Source organism: Sorghum bicolor, chromosome 1 (genome assembly GCF_000003195.3).
Source record: "Sorghum bicolor cultivar BTx623 chromosome 1, Sorghum_bicolor_NCBIv3, whole genome shotgun sequence".
NCBI classification, from domain to species: Eukaryota; Viridiplantae; Streptophyta; class Magnoliopsida; order Poales; family Poaceae; genus Sorghum; species Sorghum bicolor.
The window spans coordinates 12,859,708-12,878,365 of NC_012870.2; the positions used below are offsets into that span (position 1 = coordinate 12,859,708).

At 45.9% G+C, this 18,658-nt stretch overlaps 1 protein-coding gene across 1 annotated transcript; it reads left to right on the forward strand.

Moving 5' to 3' along the window:
• Positions 3,004 to 5,525, forward strand: LOC8062226 (transcription factor MYB80). Its single transcript, XM_002464144.2, has 3 exons — positions 3,004 to 3,475; positions 3,612 to 3,738; positions 4,400 to 5,525. The coding sequence occupies exons 1-3, from the start codon at positions 3,135 to 3,137 to the stop codon at positions 5,294 to 5,296; spliced, it is 1,365 nt and encodes a 454-aa protein (XP_002464189.1). The 5' UTR covers positions 3,004 to 3,134; the 3' UTR covers positions 5,297 to 5,525.

The window sequence follows — 18,658 nt, forward strand, 5'->3', positions numbered from 1 at the left end:
GCAAGCCATACCACCAAGCAGACTCCACCCTGTGAAATGGTCACCGGTGTCACTCATTTAGCCTACACCTAAACCCGTCTATGCCAAATCGAAGGCTAGGGTTGTGTAGCGACCTTGCCTCTGCAAGCCTTTGTGCCACTATCACCATGAGCACCACCACCAACCCTAAGTCACCATCTTTCGCCCCTTGCTGCCTCCATCAATTCGGAGAGTGTGCGAGCCTCTAGAGGCCATAGGATCAGTCCCTTGAGACTACAGAAGAGCCCCCATAGCATGACATCATCGTCGGTGAGCCCTCTGGAGCCAAGCATATCAAGCACCTAAGAGCAGAGGAATAGGAGCCCTCTCCCCATTTTCTCCTGTTGGTCACCCACTTAGGTATGGAAATAGGATAGATTTGAATCAGGTGGAGCCTTCGCGGATCCGAACCCAAAACTCGAACTCAAAACCTAAATCCACCCTGAACACCGGTTCGAGTGATAATCCAAACCCAAAACCAAACTTGGTGAATCCCCGAAACCAGATTGGTTAACCTAAACCTGAAACCCACCACTATATGACAATACAAAAAATAATAATGAATTTTTAGCAACATATGCATGATATATATTACATATTCACAAACAAGAGACAATAAGCAACACACAATTTTATGACTCAACGAACGAATTTAATAGCTTAGATAAACAATTTATTAATAAAAACATATGAGTTTTTTAATTCAAAATGTTCTATTTTGGACATCCACTGGATATCCATAGGTGAAAACGAAACCCGGTCCCAAACCCAAAAACCGTGGGAAAAAACCGAGCCAAACCCGCTGGACCCGAAATCCACGTAGCTTCGACCCAAAACTGCACCATTGCCATATCTACACATGGAGCATCGTATGCGTAGGCACTGCATGAACCCACTTCCTTATGGACCAATAGTGGTCCACGGTGCACCATGCCCTGGTCCACCGTAGTCCGTAGTCCAGCTTCATGAGGGGAGGCTACTAGGAGCCAAGCCGACTACATGGCCACCCGGACAACCAATGCGTATCAAGCCTGGCCCAGCCCAAACCAGCTTGCGACCTAGCCCGCTAAGCCCACTTAGGCTCAGTCTGTGTTGATTGTTGATCGGTCAGCATTGACCATTGACCTAGACCCCACCTGTCATTGATCGTAGATTTTGGACCCTACCTGCCAGTGACCGTTGAGGCATCACCCAATCAGAGAGTGCCATATGGCAGCTCTAAGTATTTTCTTCTCATTTTCTTTTTCAAAAGATGAATTAATCTTAGAAAATCCATAGGAAATTCGTACGATTTTAGAAATATGAAACCAGTGTCCAATTTTTTTTCTAAAAATAAGCTCTACGTCATAGGTTATGTCCTCGAACCCCACATGGCCACATGGCAATCGCCAGGACTACACCAACGGAAAAAGAACTTTTCCAAAAACAAATAGGAGGGACTAGCCACACCCCCACATTATATAAAATGGCAAACATACCTTATCAAAGGCGCGCACTAATTTTTATAAATAACGTTGTGGCTTTTTCAAGTAACTGCAAATCAATTATCGTTTCATGCCCCTCATCCATTCTGGCGTTTCCTCCTATACGGGCTCAACAGACACTTTTTCCTTTAAGTCCGCCGAATCTAAGCGTTGTCGTTACATGAAAAAACTGAATTTCACACCAAATGCATTAAAATATACTTTCCATGCAGTGTTTTTCACTTATTGCCATCAGATAAAACCCGATGGAGACTTGAAAATGAATTATTTGAGTAATATCTAGGCAGCCCCGTTTCCCCCTTAAAAATGATCGGAGAACTTTTACCGTTCTAATGATGAAAAGATGATTAGTTTTGAGAACAAAAAAAATCTTTGGTTCTACTTACTATATCATATCAATATTTTGCTTTGCACAATAATGCCCTCTAAGTCTTATTAAGTGATAATTTAGAAATTTAGAAAATATAGTTTCAATTTTTTGCAAATAATATCTACCTCTATATTACCTCACAGATATTTCTCAATACACAAATGTATAACTCCTCAGGAATTTTAGTTGCGCTTATATTTATCACAGTAGGACTTGGGTTCAAGCTTTCCCCAGCCCCTTTTCATCAATGGACTCCTAACGTCTATGAAGGAGTGTGGTTCATTCGACCAAATTCCTACCTCTATCTGAGGAGTTTAGGTTTTGCAAAACTCCATAGACATGTAGAAAAGAAATGCTATCCCCTCATTGGTGACTTATAGTTCCCATATGTGACTAAACCGATGGAAAAGAACTTCTGCAAAATAAATCAGAGGACTAGCCGTTAGCTGCCCCACGTTATATAAAATGGCAAACATACCTTATCAAAGGTGGAAACTTATATTTTATAAATACGTCGTGGCTTTTTTAAGTGGCCGTAAATCAATTGTCGTTTCACGCCTCTCATCCGTTTCGATACACGACGTTTCCGCCAATACAGGCCTAACGGGCACTTTTTCCTTTAAATTCGCCGAATCTAGGCGTTGTCGTGATATGGAAAAAAACTGAATTTCGCGCCGAATGCATAAAAAATATACTTCCCTTGCAGTCTTTTCTCTCTCCTTGCTCCGGGCTGCAAACTGTGTGTCCATGACCAGCAGGATGAACAAAATCTGCTCCCAGCTGTATATCCTTATTGCAGCTATCCATCCACTCTAATAATAAAAACCAGCCGGGCCAAGACATGTGATGTGTACCAGTGCTGACAGGAGGGGCCCATCCCGGTGCTCCGGACTGCGCCTCCCACGTTGCGCGCATAGGCTAGGCTAGACTCGGTGATGTGGAGTGGTGACAAGGAGCCACCTCACTTCCCCCTGTCCTCTACCGCACGAATATTAAGGGAGAGTTGGAAGGTCACCCGCAGCCATGGCCGCTGACCGTTGGATGCGCCGGAGATGGACGGCAGCGGCGGCGCGGGCCCGGCTATATATCGTGCACACCCCGGATCGGAAAGGCCCACTCCTCACTTGCAAGCCCGGCGTGGCCCTTTCTTCTCCCTGCTGCGTGCTGCTTCCCCCCCTTCTCTCCCCAGCAGAGAAATTCTAGCTGGGGGCGCCGGCCTCTGCAATTCCCCTTGTTCACCAGGCAAGCCGCGGCCGGCGGGAATGGACTCCGGGAGCTCGGTGCGTTTCGGCCACCAGGACGTGGCGGCTGCAGGCGGCGTGCACCCAGGTAACGGCGCTCACCCGGCGCTCCCTGGCGCGGGCATGACGATGCCCGCCGGCATGGCCTCGCTCCTGGTCGGCCGCCTCGGCATGCAGGCGCCGCCCGGCGTGGTTCTGCCCGGAGGAGCCCTGACATCCGCCGGGTACGGCGGCATCATGTCCAGCGCTCTGCGCGCCGCCTGGAGCGGGGCTCAGCAGAAGCAGCCGCCGCAGCCCCAGCAAGCGGTCGGCGGCTACAGGGCGCACCAGCACAAGGGCCCCTGGACTGAGGCCGAGGACGTGTGAGTGCTCCCTGATCACTTCTTCCGATTTGGCTTCTTTTTGGTTCGATTCGATGCAAAAAAGTGTTGATGCTGAACTTGCTTTGTGCTGCTGCCTCGCCTGCTGGATCCGTGCTCGCTCGCTCGCTCGATGCAGAATCCTGAGGGAGATGGTGATGAAGCACGGCGACCGGAAGTGGGCGGTGATAGCGCAGTCCCTCCCCGGGCGCGTGGGCAAGCAGTGCCGGGAGAGGTGGACCAACCACCTGCGCCCCGACCTCAAGGTGCGTATTCTTTTCCTGGATCGAACGATCGATCCATCGATTTGTCGTCTCGTTCGATTTCTTGGATGGATAGATCTTGATGCGTGGAAGCTTGAATTCGATCGATCGATCTGTGTGAAGTAGTAGTAGTAGTGTGTTAAGCTTTTGGTTTTTGGGGGAACGCTATCCCCTCGCTCTCCCCCACACATGATCCGCGAGGAGGGGAATTTCCTTTGCCTTTAATTTCTACGTATAAATCCTGCTAAATTTTGGTCTAGATTCGAAAGTGGGCATTAACTCGGTAAGAAATTAGTGGGAGCACTACATCTTTGCAGGTGTTTTTACTCTGGCCACTAACTGTGGCAAATTCTTCATCAAAGCCACGAATTGATTGCTGCGTACAGCTAGAATCGATCTTTTAGTTTCTTATCTGTGGTTATGCGTACGTATGCCAAGTTTGATGTATGGATGTTCTGAGTTCGTGACCACTGAACACCGATCGATGTGCATTTCTGATGTTGCAAAGCCAAAAATCGATTAACCTTTGCTTGTGCTTTGTTTCGATCTTTTGAGTTGTCGTATATGCACCGCTTGCTTGTTTGTTTCTGTGAATGCATACGCTAACACTGATGGATCCATCGATCCATCTCTTTCTCTGTCGACTTGTTGCAACAATTAACAGAAGACCCTGTGGACCGAGGAGGACGACATGGCGCTGATCAAGGCGCACAAGCGCTGCGGCAACCACTGGTCGACCATCGCCACTTTCCTGCCCGGGCGCTCGGAGAACGCCGTGAAGAACCACTGGAACGCCACCAAGCGAAGCCTCAAGGCCAAGCGCCGCCTCAAGAAGAAGAACAACGCGCAGCAGGTGCCTCCCGGCCAGTGGTCCGTCCTCGAGGAGTACATCCGCAGCGTGTACCCTGACCTCGCCGACGGCGCCGCCCCGACCCCGCCGCCGGAGGAGGACTCATCCCCTCCGTCGTCCTACAACAACCTTGGGTCCTACTCGTACGGCGGAGAGGTGATCAGCAGCCCACAATCCTCTGCTGCCGCCGCCGCTGCTGCTGCTGCCGCCGTCGCCGCCGCCGCGGCACCGCCCGGCGCCGCCTTCGACCAGCTGACTGCGATGGGGCTGTACCTGGGCGCGTCGTCGTCGTCCGCGCCGCCGTCGGCCAACCTGGGCGCGATGAACATGAACTCCGACGCCGTGGCGCCGTTCCTGCAGCTGGACCTCAACACCTACTACGGCGCGCCGACGATGCAGCTCATGCCTCCCATGGGGCCGCACATGATGGAGCATGACCACCACCACCAACAGGCTGCTGCTTCCTACGCCGCCGCCGCCGCGGCCAACCTGATCACCTACCCCTTCGTCGACAACATGATGTGGCAGTCGCCGTTCGCCGTCCACCATACCAGCGCCGCCTACGGCGGCGGCGACGCATCTGGTGCCGGCCCCAGCAATGCAGCAGGCGCCGCCGTTCCGGACGACGTCGACGTCGTTCAGATGGCCTCCAGGGAATTCCTGACTCCGTCGGAGGACGAGGTCACTCTCGACCTGGCCAGGTTCCATTGAACACAGCGCAGCATCATCAGCTAGCTCGTCAAAAGGGCGTGCCAGTTTGTTTACTGCCGTCGTCGTCGTCGTTCCTTTGTTGTATCTTTACATGTTGTACTAGAATTTTAATTCCCCAGAGAGAAACCGTTTTTCGTGTAATTCCCGTTCAATAATTTGGACCTCCCATGGATCGGACCATGTTTGTACTGTTTCAATTCCTAAGCTTAATTCGAAATTTGCTTCTGTATTAATATTAGACTCTTTGCTTGATTTCGAAATCGATCGGTCACTCGTATATATGATTGTGGATATGCACTAGGTAGTTTTTACTCCTTCATCGACCCTCATTTTCCTGGCAATCGCCATGCATGATCTAGAGCTTGTACTACGATTGAAGAGAGGTAGCGAGGACGACGGACGCCGGTCACGCCGCCGCAGGCATCAGTCAACTCTAGTCGTCGTCATCTTGCATGCAGGCATGCACAGTGCCATGCACGGTCCGCGCGCGCGGTTAGAGAGATGGCGTCCGGCCGGCGGTGTCTTTTTGTTGTGTGGCGCGGGCGGCCGGTACGCATGCTATCTGCAAGATCGACGTCGACCATGCATCCTTGGCACGCAGTTCGTTCGATGGTGCTGATTATGTTCAGTAGAAACTCCATTAGTGGCGTCTAGTGGTGCGGCGGAGTCATTTACGTGCCTGCCAAAACATCCATCATTGCCATATTTGCATCCACGTCCAAGAAAGCCTTGGTATTTGGATCTTCTACCCAGCACGCTCTCTCTCTTGTGAGTCATGGTAGTACCGTGTGCTCCTCCTATTGTTATTTGTTAGGCTTTTTACATGTTTCTGCGCTGGCTTTTACGTTTAATCGCCCTGAATTTAGGGGCCTCTTTTTCTGCATGTTAGAAAGCAAGTCTTTTATACGTGAAGACGAGCCTGGATCGGCTGCTGTATTCTGGTTGTGTATTTGTTTTTTGCTTGTCTTATTACAAGCGTGTCCTACGTACACATCCACCTTTTCAATTCATGAGTTCGGAGAGGGGTAGGACGTGTCTCGACCTCTCCTATGGACCAAGGCTCCTAGTGAAACATGTTCAGTGTGGCCTTATAGCATGACGGTTTATATGCCAATAAATCCTGCCAAAATAAGATCACTACTTGGGGGGCCATGCCGCCATGGTTAGTAATTAGACATTTTAGTGAGAGCCACTATGGCAGTAGCACAATTGTCTTCTTGTTAATTATAATAATTTTTTTGCTCTCTCTACGAAAACGAGTAAAGCATGAGATCGAGGACGGATTGGCATCACAAATCACTAGTGCCGAACAATTAGTGATGATAACTAATTCTCTACTGGGAGAAACTTGCCTTTTTTGCCTCTCATGGATGGCCTTTTGCTTTTAGTATCGCGTTTTTGAACTATCATGTGTTGTGAACCTTGTGAATGCTAGAGTGAGTGTGAATCTTCTTTTGTAATAATAAGCTTTGTCCTCATTTGTAAGGATGAAGTCAGGTTTTATTGCCCTGAATTCGGGGGCTTTCTACATGTTAGAAAGCAGCTTTTTATACAAGAAGATGAGCCTCAGATGTTGTTGTGTTCTGGTTGTCTACTTGTTTTCGCTTGTCTTACAAGGGTGTCCTACACAGTGCACATCCACCTTTTCATTTCATGAATTTGGAGGGGGTAGGACGCATCTTGGCTTCTCCTATGGGCCAAGGCTCCTAGTGAAACATGTTGGGTGTGGTGTTAGCTTGACAGTTTATATGCTAATAAATCATGCCAAATAAGATCACTGCTCAGCGGCCATGGTCAGTAATTAGACGTTTTAATGAGAGCCACTGTGGGTAGGGGCACAATTGTCTTCTTGTTAATTATACTAATATTTTTCCCTCTCTACAAAGATGAGCAAGGCATGAGATTGAGGATGGATTGGCATCACAAATCACTAGTGCCGAACAATTAGTGATGACAGCTAATCCTCTACAAGGGGAAACTTGCCTTTTCGCCTCTCATGGATGGCCTTTCACTTTTAGGATTTGTGTTTCATGTGTTATGAACCTTGTGAACAATAGAGTGAGTGTGAATCTTCTGTTGTAATAAGCATTGTCTAACTCCTCATTTGTACGGATGAAGTCGGGTTTTGTTGCCCTGAATTTAGGGTCTTTCTACATGTTAGAAAGCAACTTTTATGCAAGAAGACGAGCCTCAACTACTGTTGGGTTCTGGTTGTCTACTTGTTTTCGTTTGTCTTACAAGTGTGTCCTACACAGTACATATCCATCTTTTCATTTCAGAAGTTCGAACGGGGTAGAACGTGTCTTGGCTTTTCCTATGGCCCAAGGCTCCTAGTAAAAACATGTTTAGCTTAGCCTTAGCGTGACAGTTTATATGGAAATAAATCATGCCAAAATATATAGATCACTACTTGGGGAGCCATGGCTATTAATTAGACATTTTAGTGATTTAGCCACTGTGGGCAGTGGCACAATTGTATTCTTGTTAATTCTAAAGATTTTTTTTGCTCTCTTAGTGGAAATGAGTAAAGCATGAGATCAAGGATGGATTGGCATCATAAATCACTAGCACCGAATAATTAGTGATGACAGCTAATTCTCAACTGGAGAAACTTGCCTTTTTGCCTCTCATGGATGGTCTTTCTCTTTTGGGATCATGTTTTTCAACTTTCATGTGTGTGAGCCTCATGAATGGTAGAGTGTGAATCTTCGTTTGTAATAAGAATGCTATGGTTCCTCATCATTTGTGAGGATGAAGACAAATATTCTTTTTTTATTATCTAAAAAATAGGTGATACCATTTCTATGGACTAAGAGTCCTCCAGCGAGTTCACCTCAAAATGATATTTCCATCTACACATAGCAATAGTTTTCCATTTATCTAAGATGATGTTGTTCCCATGACACAAAGATAACTAGTGCAAATTTGTTCAATTTCAAGTCCAAAGTTTTGGATGAGTGTGCAAAATAGTCGGTAGAAGTTTTTGACATGTTAGTAGAGAGATTCAATTTATGAAATAGGAAATTGAATAACTTGTTAATGGGAAGTTTGGAAAATAAATGAAAAAATATGGGTGAAGGAAGAATAAAAAGTACCATGCATTGTTTCCAACCTTACATGGCATTTTGTGCTCTGCATTGTTGACACGTGTTTGCCATATTGAAGGTCCTCTTCTTAGTTGCCACAAATAGTACTAACCTAGAAAGCATATATGGCCTTAGAAACTACACATTATCATGCTAAAAGAAGAGAGAGAATTGAAAAAGTTTGGTTGTCACTCCACATGGTTTGGCTCATGATGCCAATGCGATAAGACACTAGGAGAAAAAGGAAGTGCTTACATAGGTTCTAACTAAAGAAAGAAATACTACATGTTCCACCTTTGAAAAAACCCTAAAAACTCAATGAAGAGAAGTCGAGTTCCAAGTGCAAGGATGACACCTTATGTAAAGGTAGTGATGTCTAACCCTATATGAAGGTAGTGACGTCCAGGAGGATCATTGACTGTTCAAATGTCGAGTGAGAAGACAACAAACAACTCCCACAAGAGCAGAAGCAATAGTCAGTGGGTTCATCAATGAGCATAGACAACGACGATAGAGTTCGGATGCATTTTTCAAACCCATGTGGAGGAGATTGTACCCAAAGTTAACATCTATGGCCACCAATTTTGGCATGGAGATTGAGCGAGACCAACTTAGGGCCCATAAATAAGTCATGGTTGGTGGCATCATTGATGTCCGTGTGGTACCTAGAGTTTATTCCCCTTGCTTTTGATCTATTAACCCCTCAAGGCACATGATATCCACTCAAATCTAACACAAACCAATCCTAGCTAGCATGGTGAATGCACGAGGCTCCCAATTTGGGTTTCAATGATTGATAAACACATGGATATGTGTGTTGGCAATTCTTAGTGTAATCACCAAAGGTAGACACAAAGCCTAGTCCTCGGCAGCGGTACTAGAAATGCTTGTAGATTATTCTTATGTCTATTGGAAATTCCACAAGCGCACAGAATATATCGATTGTAGCGCTTCACTTGGGAGTGCCAAGCATTGTATTTATTTCCATAGGGAAGCTATATATGGCTAAGAAATGACTCTGATGAACTTACTAAGAACAACATAATCTAGTATGGGTGATCTAAATAACTGATGAATTGGATAGGGGTTATAGACTAAGTAAACACCTAGCTATGACCAAATAGGAGACAACCTAGACGTAATAGGAGAGGTCCTAGAGTGTGTAAGCAATATTTCTACCTAGCTCAAGAATATCTAATCCAGCAATCAAGAATCCTAACTAGTACTTCGGACTGTACACGTCCTGAACTCACCAAAAGGTTGATCAGGCATGACACACAACGAGGTCTATGATTTAAAAACTAGCCCCAATGTAGTGGAATACATAGGAAAACGGGGTTGTCACCACCTACCACTACCACATAACTATTCGAAGGGCTAGCCACAATCCAAGCTAACGTATAGTCTAAGCACCATGCCTACACTATAAGATACTACTCTAATCCTGCGCAAGAATTAGAGGACCGGCTAGCGGCGAAGAACCTGTACTAGAAGTAAATAAGACAACTAAACTATCTATAACTGAACTACTAGCACTCAAGCAGTAAGTATATTCACTCAATGCAATAAGTAAAGGCACTCAATGCACTAAAGTAAAATACTCAAAGTAAATGCTGAAAGTAGAAATAAATAATGCAAGAGTACTTACAAAGAGGGAAATACAAGAGCTATACCAGAGGCTCCAGAAGACTCCTCTCTACAGCTCCGAACTCCACTCTTCACTCTCACTCTCACTACTAGTCTCACTAGAGAGTGGACTACACTACCACAAATGACTCAACTAGCTTTATCTCTATATTGGCTCCGTGAATATAGTCAAACTAGGGGGATATTTATAGGATAGAGGTGACGAGGGTGCTACTAAAGCTCTTGGCGTGAAGTGGAGTGGCAGGCGACAGGAATGTGTGGTGAGCGCCAGGATCCTATGGCGGGCGCCACCTCTCTTGAACCGACATAGCATCTGACAGCTCCAGATCATCCTTAGAGGTGGTTTGCTTCACAGGTAAGTCGGTTGACATGTGTTAGAATAATTTGTTGCATGTGGTGGAAGACCACAATACATGTGACACTTGTTCCCTGCCTTTGGATGAAACCGACTTCACTTCGACGTCCCAGATGTTGACACAGGTGACATGGGGTGCCAGAGGAGGTGGGGTGGCGCCCGCTAGGTGGGCCATGGCGGCCACCACCTGGACCTAGCGCCTGCCACCCTCCTAGACCCCAGTAGACCCACAGGTAGTGGACTGCCTCTTGGTGATCCAATTCTTGTACATTTTTTACATTTTCCCTGTATACAAATAAAACTCATGTACAAGTGGAATTCCATTAGTTTAAACCAAATTCCCTATCATCTATGTCTCTTTTATCCATGAATTGATGTCTTGTTGATGGCTAAAATATGTATTTAGTGAGCATCAACAATGTGGCTTATATTGTTTTGCAGGGTCAATGACAAAGAGTTAGTCACATTGCAGCCACTCGGTTTTTTCTTAGCCTCGTTGATTGGTTTTAGTGTATGTCTCAAGGATATTTACGAAGGCTAATAAGGGCACAACAGTGTTTAAATGCTGACTTGGTGTGAATTCAAGGGTACTTAGACTAAGTGTTAGAGCCTTTGTTTATTTTTGGTAATACTATTAAGAGTGGTTGAGATTAGTAACTTGATCAAAGTTGGAGTCAATAGCATTTTGATGCATATGTGAGAGTTACTTTGAGCAAAGTTAATCAAGAGTGGCAGGAATTAGACTTATAGAGCCATAATTGATTTACAAAGTGCACCATATCAGTCGATCAAGGTCATTAGATAATTTAGTGACAATGTGATATATTGTAACACCTAAAATTTGCTTTCCAAATAATAGGAATTTATTTGAATTATTTAAGTATTTTTGTGAGCATTTAATGTAGTAAATAAATAAATTTGGATGAAATTTAAAATTTAACATAGAGATAGAAACTTGTTTAAGCATTCATTCTGAAGCATATTTTATTTGGTATTGTTTGCTTTTGGTTTGAATTCTATTTAATTCAAATCCTGTTTGCAAAATTGGTTTGGAAAAGCTTTTGGAAAAGAAAAAAGGAAAGGGGAGGTCATCTCCCTGGAATCCAGCGCCCAGCCCAACTCCCCATCCCCGAGGCCCAGCTTCCCTCTTTCTCCTCGGCCCAGCAGCCAGGCCGGCCCGCGCGCCCCCCACTTTCCCTCCCTTCTCTCTGGCCGACATCCGGGCCCCGCCCCCTCTTTCACTGACAACCCGACCCCGCAGGGCAGCGCCCCAATCTTCTTCCCCGAGCCGTCACCGAGCGGGATTCGGCCAGGGAACAAATCCTACCTGGATTTTTCAGGATTTACGCGCTTGAGAGGCTACCCGAGCTCCTATAAAACATCTAGGTCGACCCCGCGTGTTTTTTCCCATCTACGCGGCTTATCCGAGCCCTAGCCCTGAGCTTCATCGAGTTTGGAATCTCGCCGAACTTCTCCTCCGCGACCCGACCTCTCCGCTCGCTCTCGGCCCGAGATTTTCCACTAGGTGGGTTCGCCTCCTTCACCTCGATCTCTTGGTGTTTTTAGTTGGCTCCGAGGTGGCCTAAAACGCGCAAATGAGGAGCTCCGGCGAGCTCTGGCCCTCCGGCCATGGCGCCGCCGCGCCGGAGGCCAACTCCGGCGGCCGGTCCGCCGCCTGGCGCCCCGGTGTGGATCCTGAGCCGTTGGATCAAGATCTAAGGGTCCAAAACAGATCATACCCCTTCGCAGCACTTTTTCATAAAGAGCCCTGCTGATATTTGGGAACGCAATAAGGAATTGATCCGCAAGCGCACGGATATCGGTGAGCACTTCACCCGGGAAATTATCCAGAGTATCGTATTTATTTTTTTTTACCACTAGGAGAAAGAGTGCATCTGACTAACCGGTCTATTACTACTAACCCTTTAGGCACAAAGAATGTCTTTCGATGTGAGTGATAAATAGAGAAGACTGCAGCCGTAGTCTCCTTCTAACCTTGGTAAGGATGATCCACTGTTCTAATGGGGAGGCTAACGGAATCTAGACACCACAAAGGATGTTCAACCCGCACCTATAAACCCTATCCTTCCTGCTAACGAGATATAGTCTGCAAAGGTAACTCGGAATTGTCACGTTCCTCACTACTACCACGGTCCAGCTAGTCAGGGAATATCTATGAGTACCCCAGCCTAAACACCACGTTTACGCCAGTAATGATTACTCTAAACTCTACGCGAAGAGATTAAAGTAAACTCATAAACCATAAGAACAATAAAACAATAACTTACTAGAATTTAGAAGTCGAAATACTGAAGAATCCTAGGAGCAAGCTTCGGGTTAGGAGAACTTGATCCCGCAGGTACAAGCTTGGAGTAGACACCGACAGGTCGGGCTTCCTCCAATCTACACCTCCACTCTATCTCTCTCAATCTAGTAGAAACTAGAAGATCTATTTCTACCTTACATTGGTTGCTAAGCCTAAAAAGAAATATTAATTAGAGAAGAGGTTTTCCTTCGAGGGCACCCCTCAGTCTCTATGATAATTTCTTCATGTCTTCTCCAGGGGCCAGGGGGGTCTCCTTATATAGTCCTCCTCCTCTATGTGTTTTTGGGTCGGTAGGCGAGGTGGTACTATGTTTTCCTTGATCCAATAGGTCGGTGGAACATTCCATGCGAAGAGAGTCCTGATTGGCATCCAGCAGGGGGCGGGCGCCCAGGTCACCAGGGCGGGCGCCCTGGGCGTGGCCCCTTTCGGCCTCCGTCTTCTTCCCGTGGCTTCTCGAGTCTTCTAGATGGTAGAAAATTGCACGGTGCGTTGATATCTCTATGTAATCCCGACATGTGGGCCTTTCTTCCTTATTTCCTGATAACCCCCTGCAGAAATAGATAAACAACAAAACTCGTGGAATTCTGTCAGATCAAACCCTAATTCTAGGTGTTGGTTGTATATTGGTCCTTTCCCTTGTTTATTTGATAATTAAAATTGATACTTAAGAACCGTCAACAAATACCCCCATACTTAGGCTTTTACTCGTCCTCGAGAAAAGGATGGTTAAGAACAATATCTGGGGTAAAACATTTTAAAGCATTCTTTATATTTGCAGGGTGTTAAAAATTCCACTGTGTACCATAGTCAGGGATGTTTATGGTTAAGAGTAAAGATCCTTTCTTCTCAATCCTGTCACTTGGAGTTTTTGTATATTTTTGAAAGAAAGTTAGCATACCTTTTTATCCTCATAGGTTCTCTCAGATTACTCATTATCTTTTATATATCTCACTGAGGTTGTTTTATTTTGCAAAATTTCTCAAGCATACTTACTTTGCATTTATTGCCTGATCAAAACGGGATCCGAGGAGGGGAATGTCATACTCTTAGATCAAAGACTTTGGAAATTAAAATCTTTGTCAACTCTTGCTGGCATATTGCTTATTAGAGGGACCATGGGCTATCATTTTCTCTTTTTCTTTTTTTAAGTGGATACCGAGGTACCCCTAATTCTACTGCCGGACACTTGTCCATTTTTTTTCTGCGAGGTTGTCGAACACTTGCTCCTTTTTATTTCCTCGAAATATCTCTATTTTTGCATAGCCCATGCCTCTAATGCAATAATACTTCGGAAGAGCGAATCTTTCTGAATAAATGTCTTGATCTTATGTGGCAGAACCCCCTAAGTGTTCGGGCCCACCGGCACCTGCCATTGTCCTAAGGACCTCTGACGGTGATGCCGGGAGTCCTCCCACTTTAGAAGTCCGATGAGCATCACGGGACGCTCATTCCACTGCTACCTGTGGCGTACCAAGCTGCTCGTCCTGACCACTGGTAATGGTCAAACAACGAAAACTGCTTCTTCTCGCCCTTACAGGATAGCAAGTGGCCACCTTAACACCAGGATCATTCGTTGCGAAGATAAAGCAGTAACTCAACGACACAAGACCAAAATAATATTTCAGAGTGAAACAGCGGAAGTATTACATAACTTAATTTACAAAAGGAGTTCTTCCAAATAGTAGAGTGTTATTACAAGCCTGGTCCAGCGGAGCAACTGAAACTTTAGTATAGACAGCACAAATTTACAGACCCTGCCCATGGGTCACGCTTATTCTTCTTCGTCGTCAACCTCGACGACGGTCACACAGCAGGGTCCGAAACAAGTCGGCTCCTGCGCTTCACCTGCAACAGGGGTATTGAAACCCTGAGTACGGGAGTACTCAACAAGACTTATCCGACGGAAAAAGAGGAGAATTTAGGGATGCAGGCTTAGGGTAGACAAGGGGTGGCTAAGCAAGGAGCCCAATTGTTTTGCGTAAAAGCTTACTAGTAGTGCATCCTTATTTTCAAGTTTTACCCCGAATTCCTCCCTCGCAGAGGCAGAGGAATTCGAGGATAGTCTAACTGGTTGTTCCCCACAGACGAATCCGTGAGTTCCTAGTCCTATCATTAAGTATTATTTATCGATGGCCATAGCTTCATGTCGCTATGAGTCCGGGAATTGGGATCCGAATCTCATGAGACATTTTCCCCTTTCTCATTTTATCACTTAGTTGCATATTTAACTACGATGAGGGTCGAAGGAATTGAGTCTCCCAATCGGGGAGCAACGACGATTCGAATCGCTTAGCAATCCAGCTGGAGTTCCTAACCACCCGACATATGTAGAATCAAATCTTGCATATATCAACCCAAATCAAGCTCTCCCCAAATTTGACCAGGTTCGCGGCACCCGAGAGCACAGTACTCCACCATCCTACAGCCGATCTAGATGTTTTCCGGTCATCTCAGATCCGTAAGGTGGGTACACACTACTCTCGCCATCTTTCCACTCCCAGTGCGCGAGTAGCTGTTCGCGTCGAGGGATCACAAGACTGGGCTTGCCGAGGGCAAGTGGCTAGTACTATAAATTCTCAACCCAGCAGGCCAACAACGGACCGGTCCTTAATCGACACAGTTGGAGACACTACTTTAAGACTCCATTCTTAAAGCAAGTCCACCGACCGGTCTCAATTTGAAACATCATTGATCATAAGTGTATTCCACAACAACCCTTCAAACTTTCTTGTTTTAAAACCTATCTAGTAGCAGGGCTAAGCATCACTACGCAGTTTAAAATAAAACAGGTGTCAAGGACAGGATAACAGATATCAAGGTAGTAAATGCAGCAAGTAGGTTAACCCAATTCTCAACTACCTAATGCAGCATTTTCAATTCATAAGTGATAAAAGATTTAAAACATCCAAGGAGGGGTTAATGCATCCGGGGCTTGCCTTGGTTGCAGGGCAGAGAGGGACCCTCGGAGACTTCCCAAGTCTCGGATCCGACTTCCTCGAACGGAGCACCGACCTCGGGGTTCGGTTCAACGGGCGCTCCTTCGGTCACGGACACTATACGCAAAATGATGAATGCTCATGAGATGCGTATGACAATTATGCAAGAAGGGCTAAATCAAGTACAATTTGTCTTCCCAATGCAATATAGAATAATTAATAATAAATTTGTTCACTAACCTATTGTTTTTACTCAAGAGGTTGCATCTGTAATCTAAGACTTTATTTAATTCATAATTATCTTAAATTAATTAATTATTAAATCTATTTATCTTAATTAATTTTTAATTAATTACTAATGACAGTAATTAAGCATTAGGGCTAAACAACAATTAAATGCCAAAGGTCATTAGGGTTAATGACCTCAGGTCATCACACAATCCAAAAGTCACTCAACCCTAATTATGAGGATTTAACTAATCACTAGTTAATTATTTTGGAATTATTATTCAAGTACTAAATAAGGGTTTATTAATATTTCAATCAAACATTATCCAAATGCTACCAAATTTTGTGTGGAGCCAGGGAATAATATTCAGAGGCTCCCCACAATTTTTGGTGATTTTTGGACATGTAAATAAATTATTAAAATTCTTAGAAGTTTTATTCATTATATAAAGTAGGAAATTTTTACACCCTTGCAAACTATTGGAAAACAGATACTAATATTTTTCCATTGTTCTATTCCTTTTAGGGAAGCTCTACAAAAATTCCTATGATTTTTGAATCAACACAGGATTTATTACACAATTTCAAATATAAAACAAAAACTGCATAAAAGAAAAAAAAGAAAAGACATTGCAGCGGGTGGCCGGATTTCGGCCCGCAGGCCGGCCCGCTTCGGCTCGGCCCGCGCGGACGCTGCGCACGCCGCCTTCTCTCCGCGCGTCCGCTGACGAGCGGGGCCTGCTCGTCAGGCCCCTCCCCCCTTCCAGCGAGACGCTGACAGGACGACCCCGCCTGTCAGCTGCGTCTCCTACGCGTACGGCGGCGCTGCCGCAGCTCCGGCGGCCGCTAGCGAGGTCCCTGGCTCCCGCGTGCGCGCGCACCAGCTCCGCCTCACCTCCGCGGACCCCTCTCTACCACGTACTCGCGCTCTTCTGCCTTCTTCCTATCGCAACCGCGTCACCGGCGGACGGCCGCCATGGCCGACTATCGGCCGGCCACCAGGACCCGGTAGAGTGCAAGCTGACGGTCTAGGGAGCTCCTACAGGGGTTGGGGAGGATGGTGCTCACGGTGCAAGTCTCGGGGAAGCAGCTGAAGCCGCTGGCGACGGAAGCAGTGTCGTCGGGCGGGAGCTCTGGCTCCGGCCAGCTTGTTCCGGTGATCCTGCTCACATTCAAGGAGAGGGAGCAAGCGCATGAGCAACCGGGGCACGGAGGGAACTCGAAACAGTCGCCAGAGGGGTGTGATACTCACTGGAATACCGTGGCCACGGGAAGAACTCCGCGGCGGCGGTCTCGGCCGGAGTTGGAGAAGAGGGAGGAGCTCTGGCGTTTGAGGGGGTTAGAGAGGAAATTTGGGGGTGCACTGGATTCGCAAGGAGGTGGCGAATACGGCAGCGTGCTCAATTTGGCGCGAAAGGAACGGAGTGCGGTGGATTTCAGAGAGAAAGAGATCGAGTTCCTCCGGCCGTGGTCAGTGAAAACGGACGGCGTCGTCCACGTCGGTGCTCAAGTGGAGGGGGAAGGCAAGTCCGGGGCATCCACGTCGCCTGGCGACCCTGGCAGCAAGCAGCTGCGTGCACTCACGCATGCGCGCGGCGCTGCTCGCGCGGCAGCTGCGCTGGACAGGGTGCCGGTGATCCCTATCGGATCACTGTAGCAACCCCTATCTTCCCCCTTTTGTCCCCTTGCGAAATTCAGCCAAAATTTGAACTAAAGCCCAAATTCCACCAAAACAAAAGTTGTGCCAAATTTTGTAAGCTACAAATCATATTTAGGTGACCAGAGCTGATTTTGAGTGTAACAGGGTGAATTTGGCCAAAACAGTTTGAAAATCAAACTCAAATCAAGGAAATTCCAAATTTTTGAATTGCGGCAAAACAGAATTTCCAAAATTACTTTTGATTTTGCATAACAACTTGAAAAACTCCCAACATGAAAGTTGCTCAACTTTTTGTGCTCTACAACTTTCTTGTTGACCACTTTTTAAAATTCCAAATAGATTTTGAACTGGGGTTTTAAGTTGGAAAAGGGGACAATTTCTGGAAATCTGTATTTTCAAAATTACTTTGAATTTTGTATTGAAACTTCAAAAACTCAAAACACCAAAGTTGTACATCTTGCCAAGAGCTACAACTTTGCTTTTGAACTCAACCTCAAATTTTGCTTAGTTTTTGACTTATGCAAAAGGGGGCAATTCTAGGATCCAGAAATCAGGGTTTTTCCCCCCCTTAGCTTTTCGGAAAATTCCCACCCTAGGATTTTAGCAACCACACAAGCATCAACATTCCACATAAACACACTCTACCTCCCTAAGCTCAAGCAATAAAAATAAACTTGTTTTAAGTTGATGCATGCCAATGTGCTTTAACAAATATGATTTGCAATGCTCATGATGACATGATCCATTTTTAGTAACCGTAACATCAGGGATGTTACAGCCCTTCCCCCTTAAAGAAATCTCGTCCCCGAGATTTAAAACCTTAGGGTAAGTAATGGAAAAGGAAATTTGTCAAAACTCTTTCATCTTCAACTTTTCCATAAGGCAAGGAGTTGGGGAAAAAAATACTTCATTATAAGTATATATGTACATTAAGTACATGGCTTTGGTGACTCTTTTCCTTCACTAGAGTACACTCTCTGGTTATCATCTATTGTCCTGAAGAGAAGCATGGAATTCAGGAAAATTCTCTAGCAAGTAATCCTCAGATTCCCAGGTGGCTTCTTCTTCAGAGTGCTGGCTCCATTGTACCTTATACCATTTGGTGGTTGTTCTTCGAGTAACTC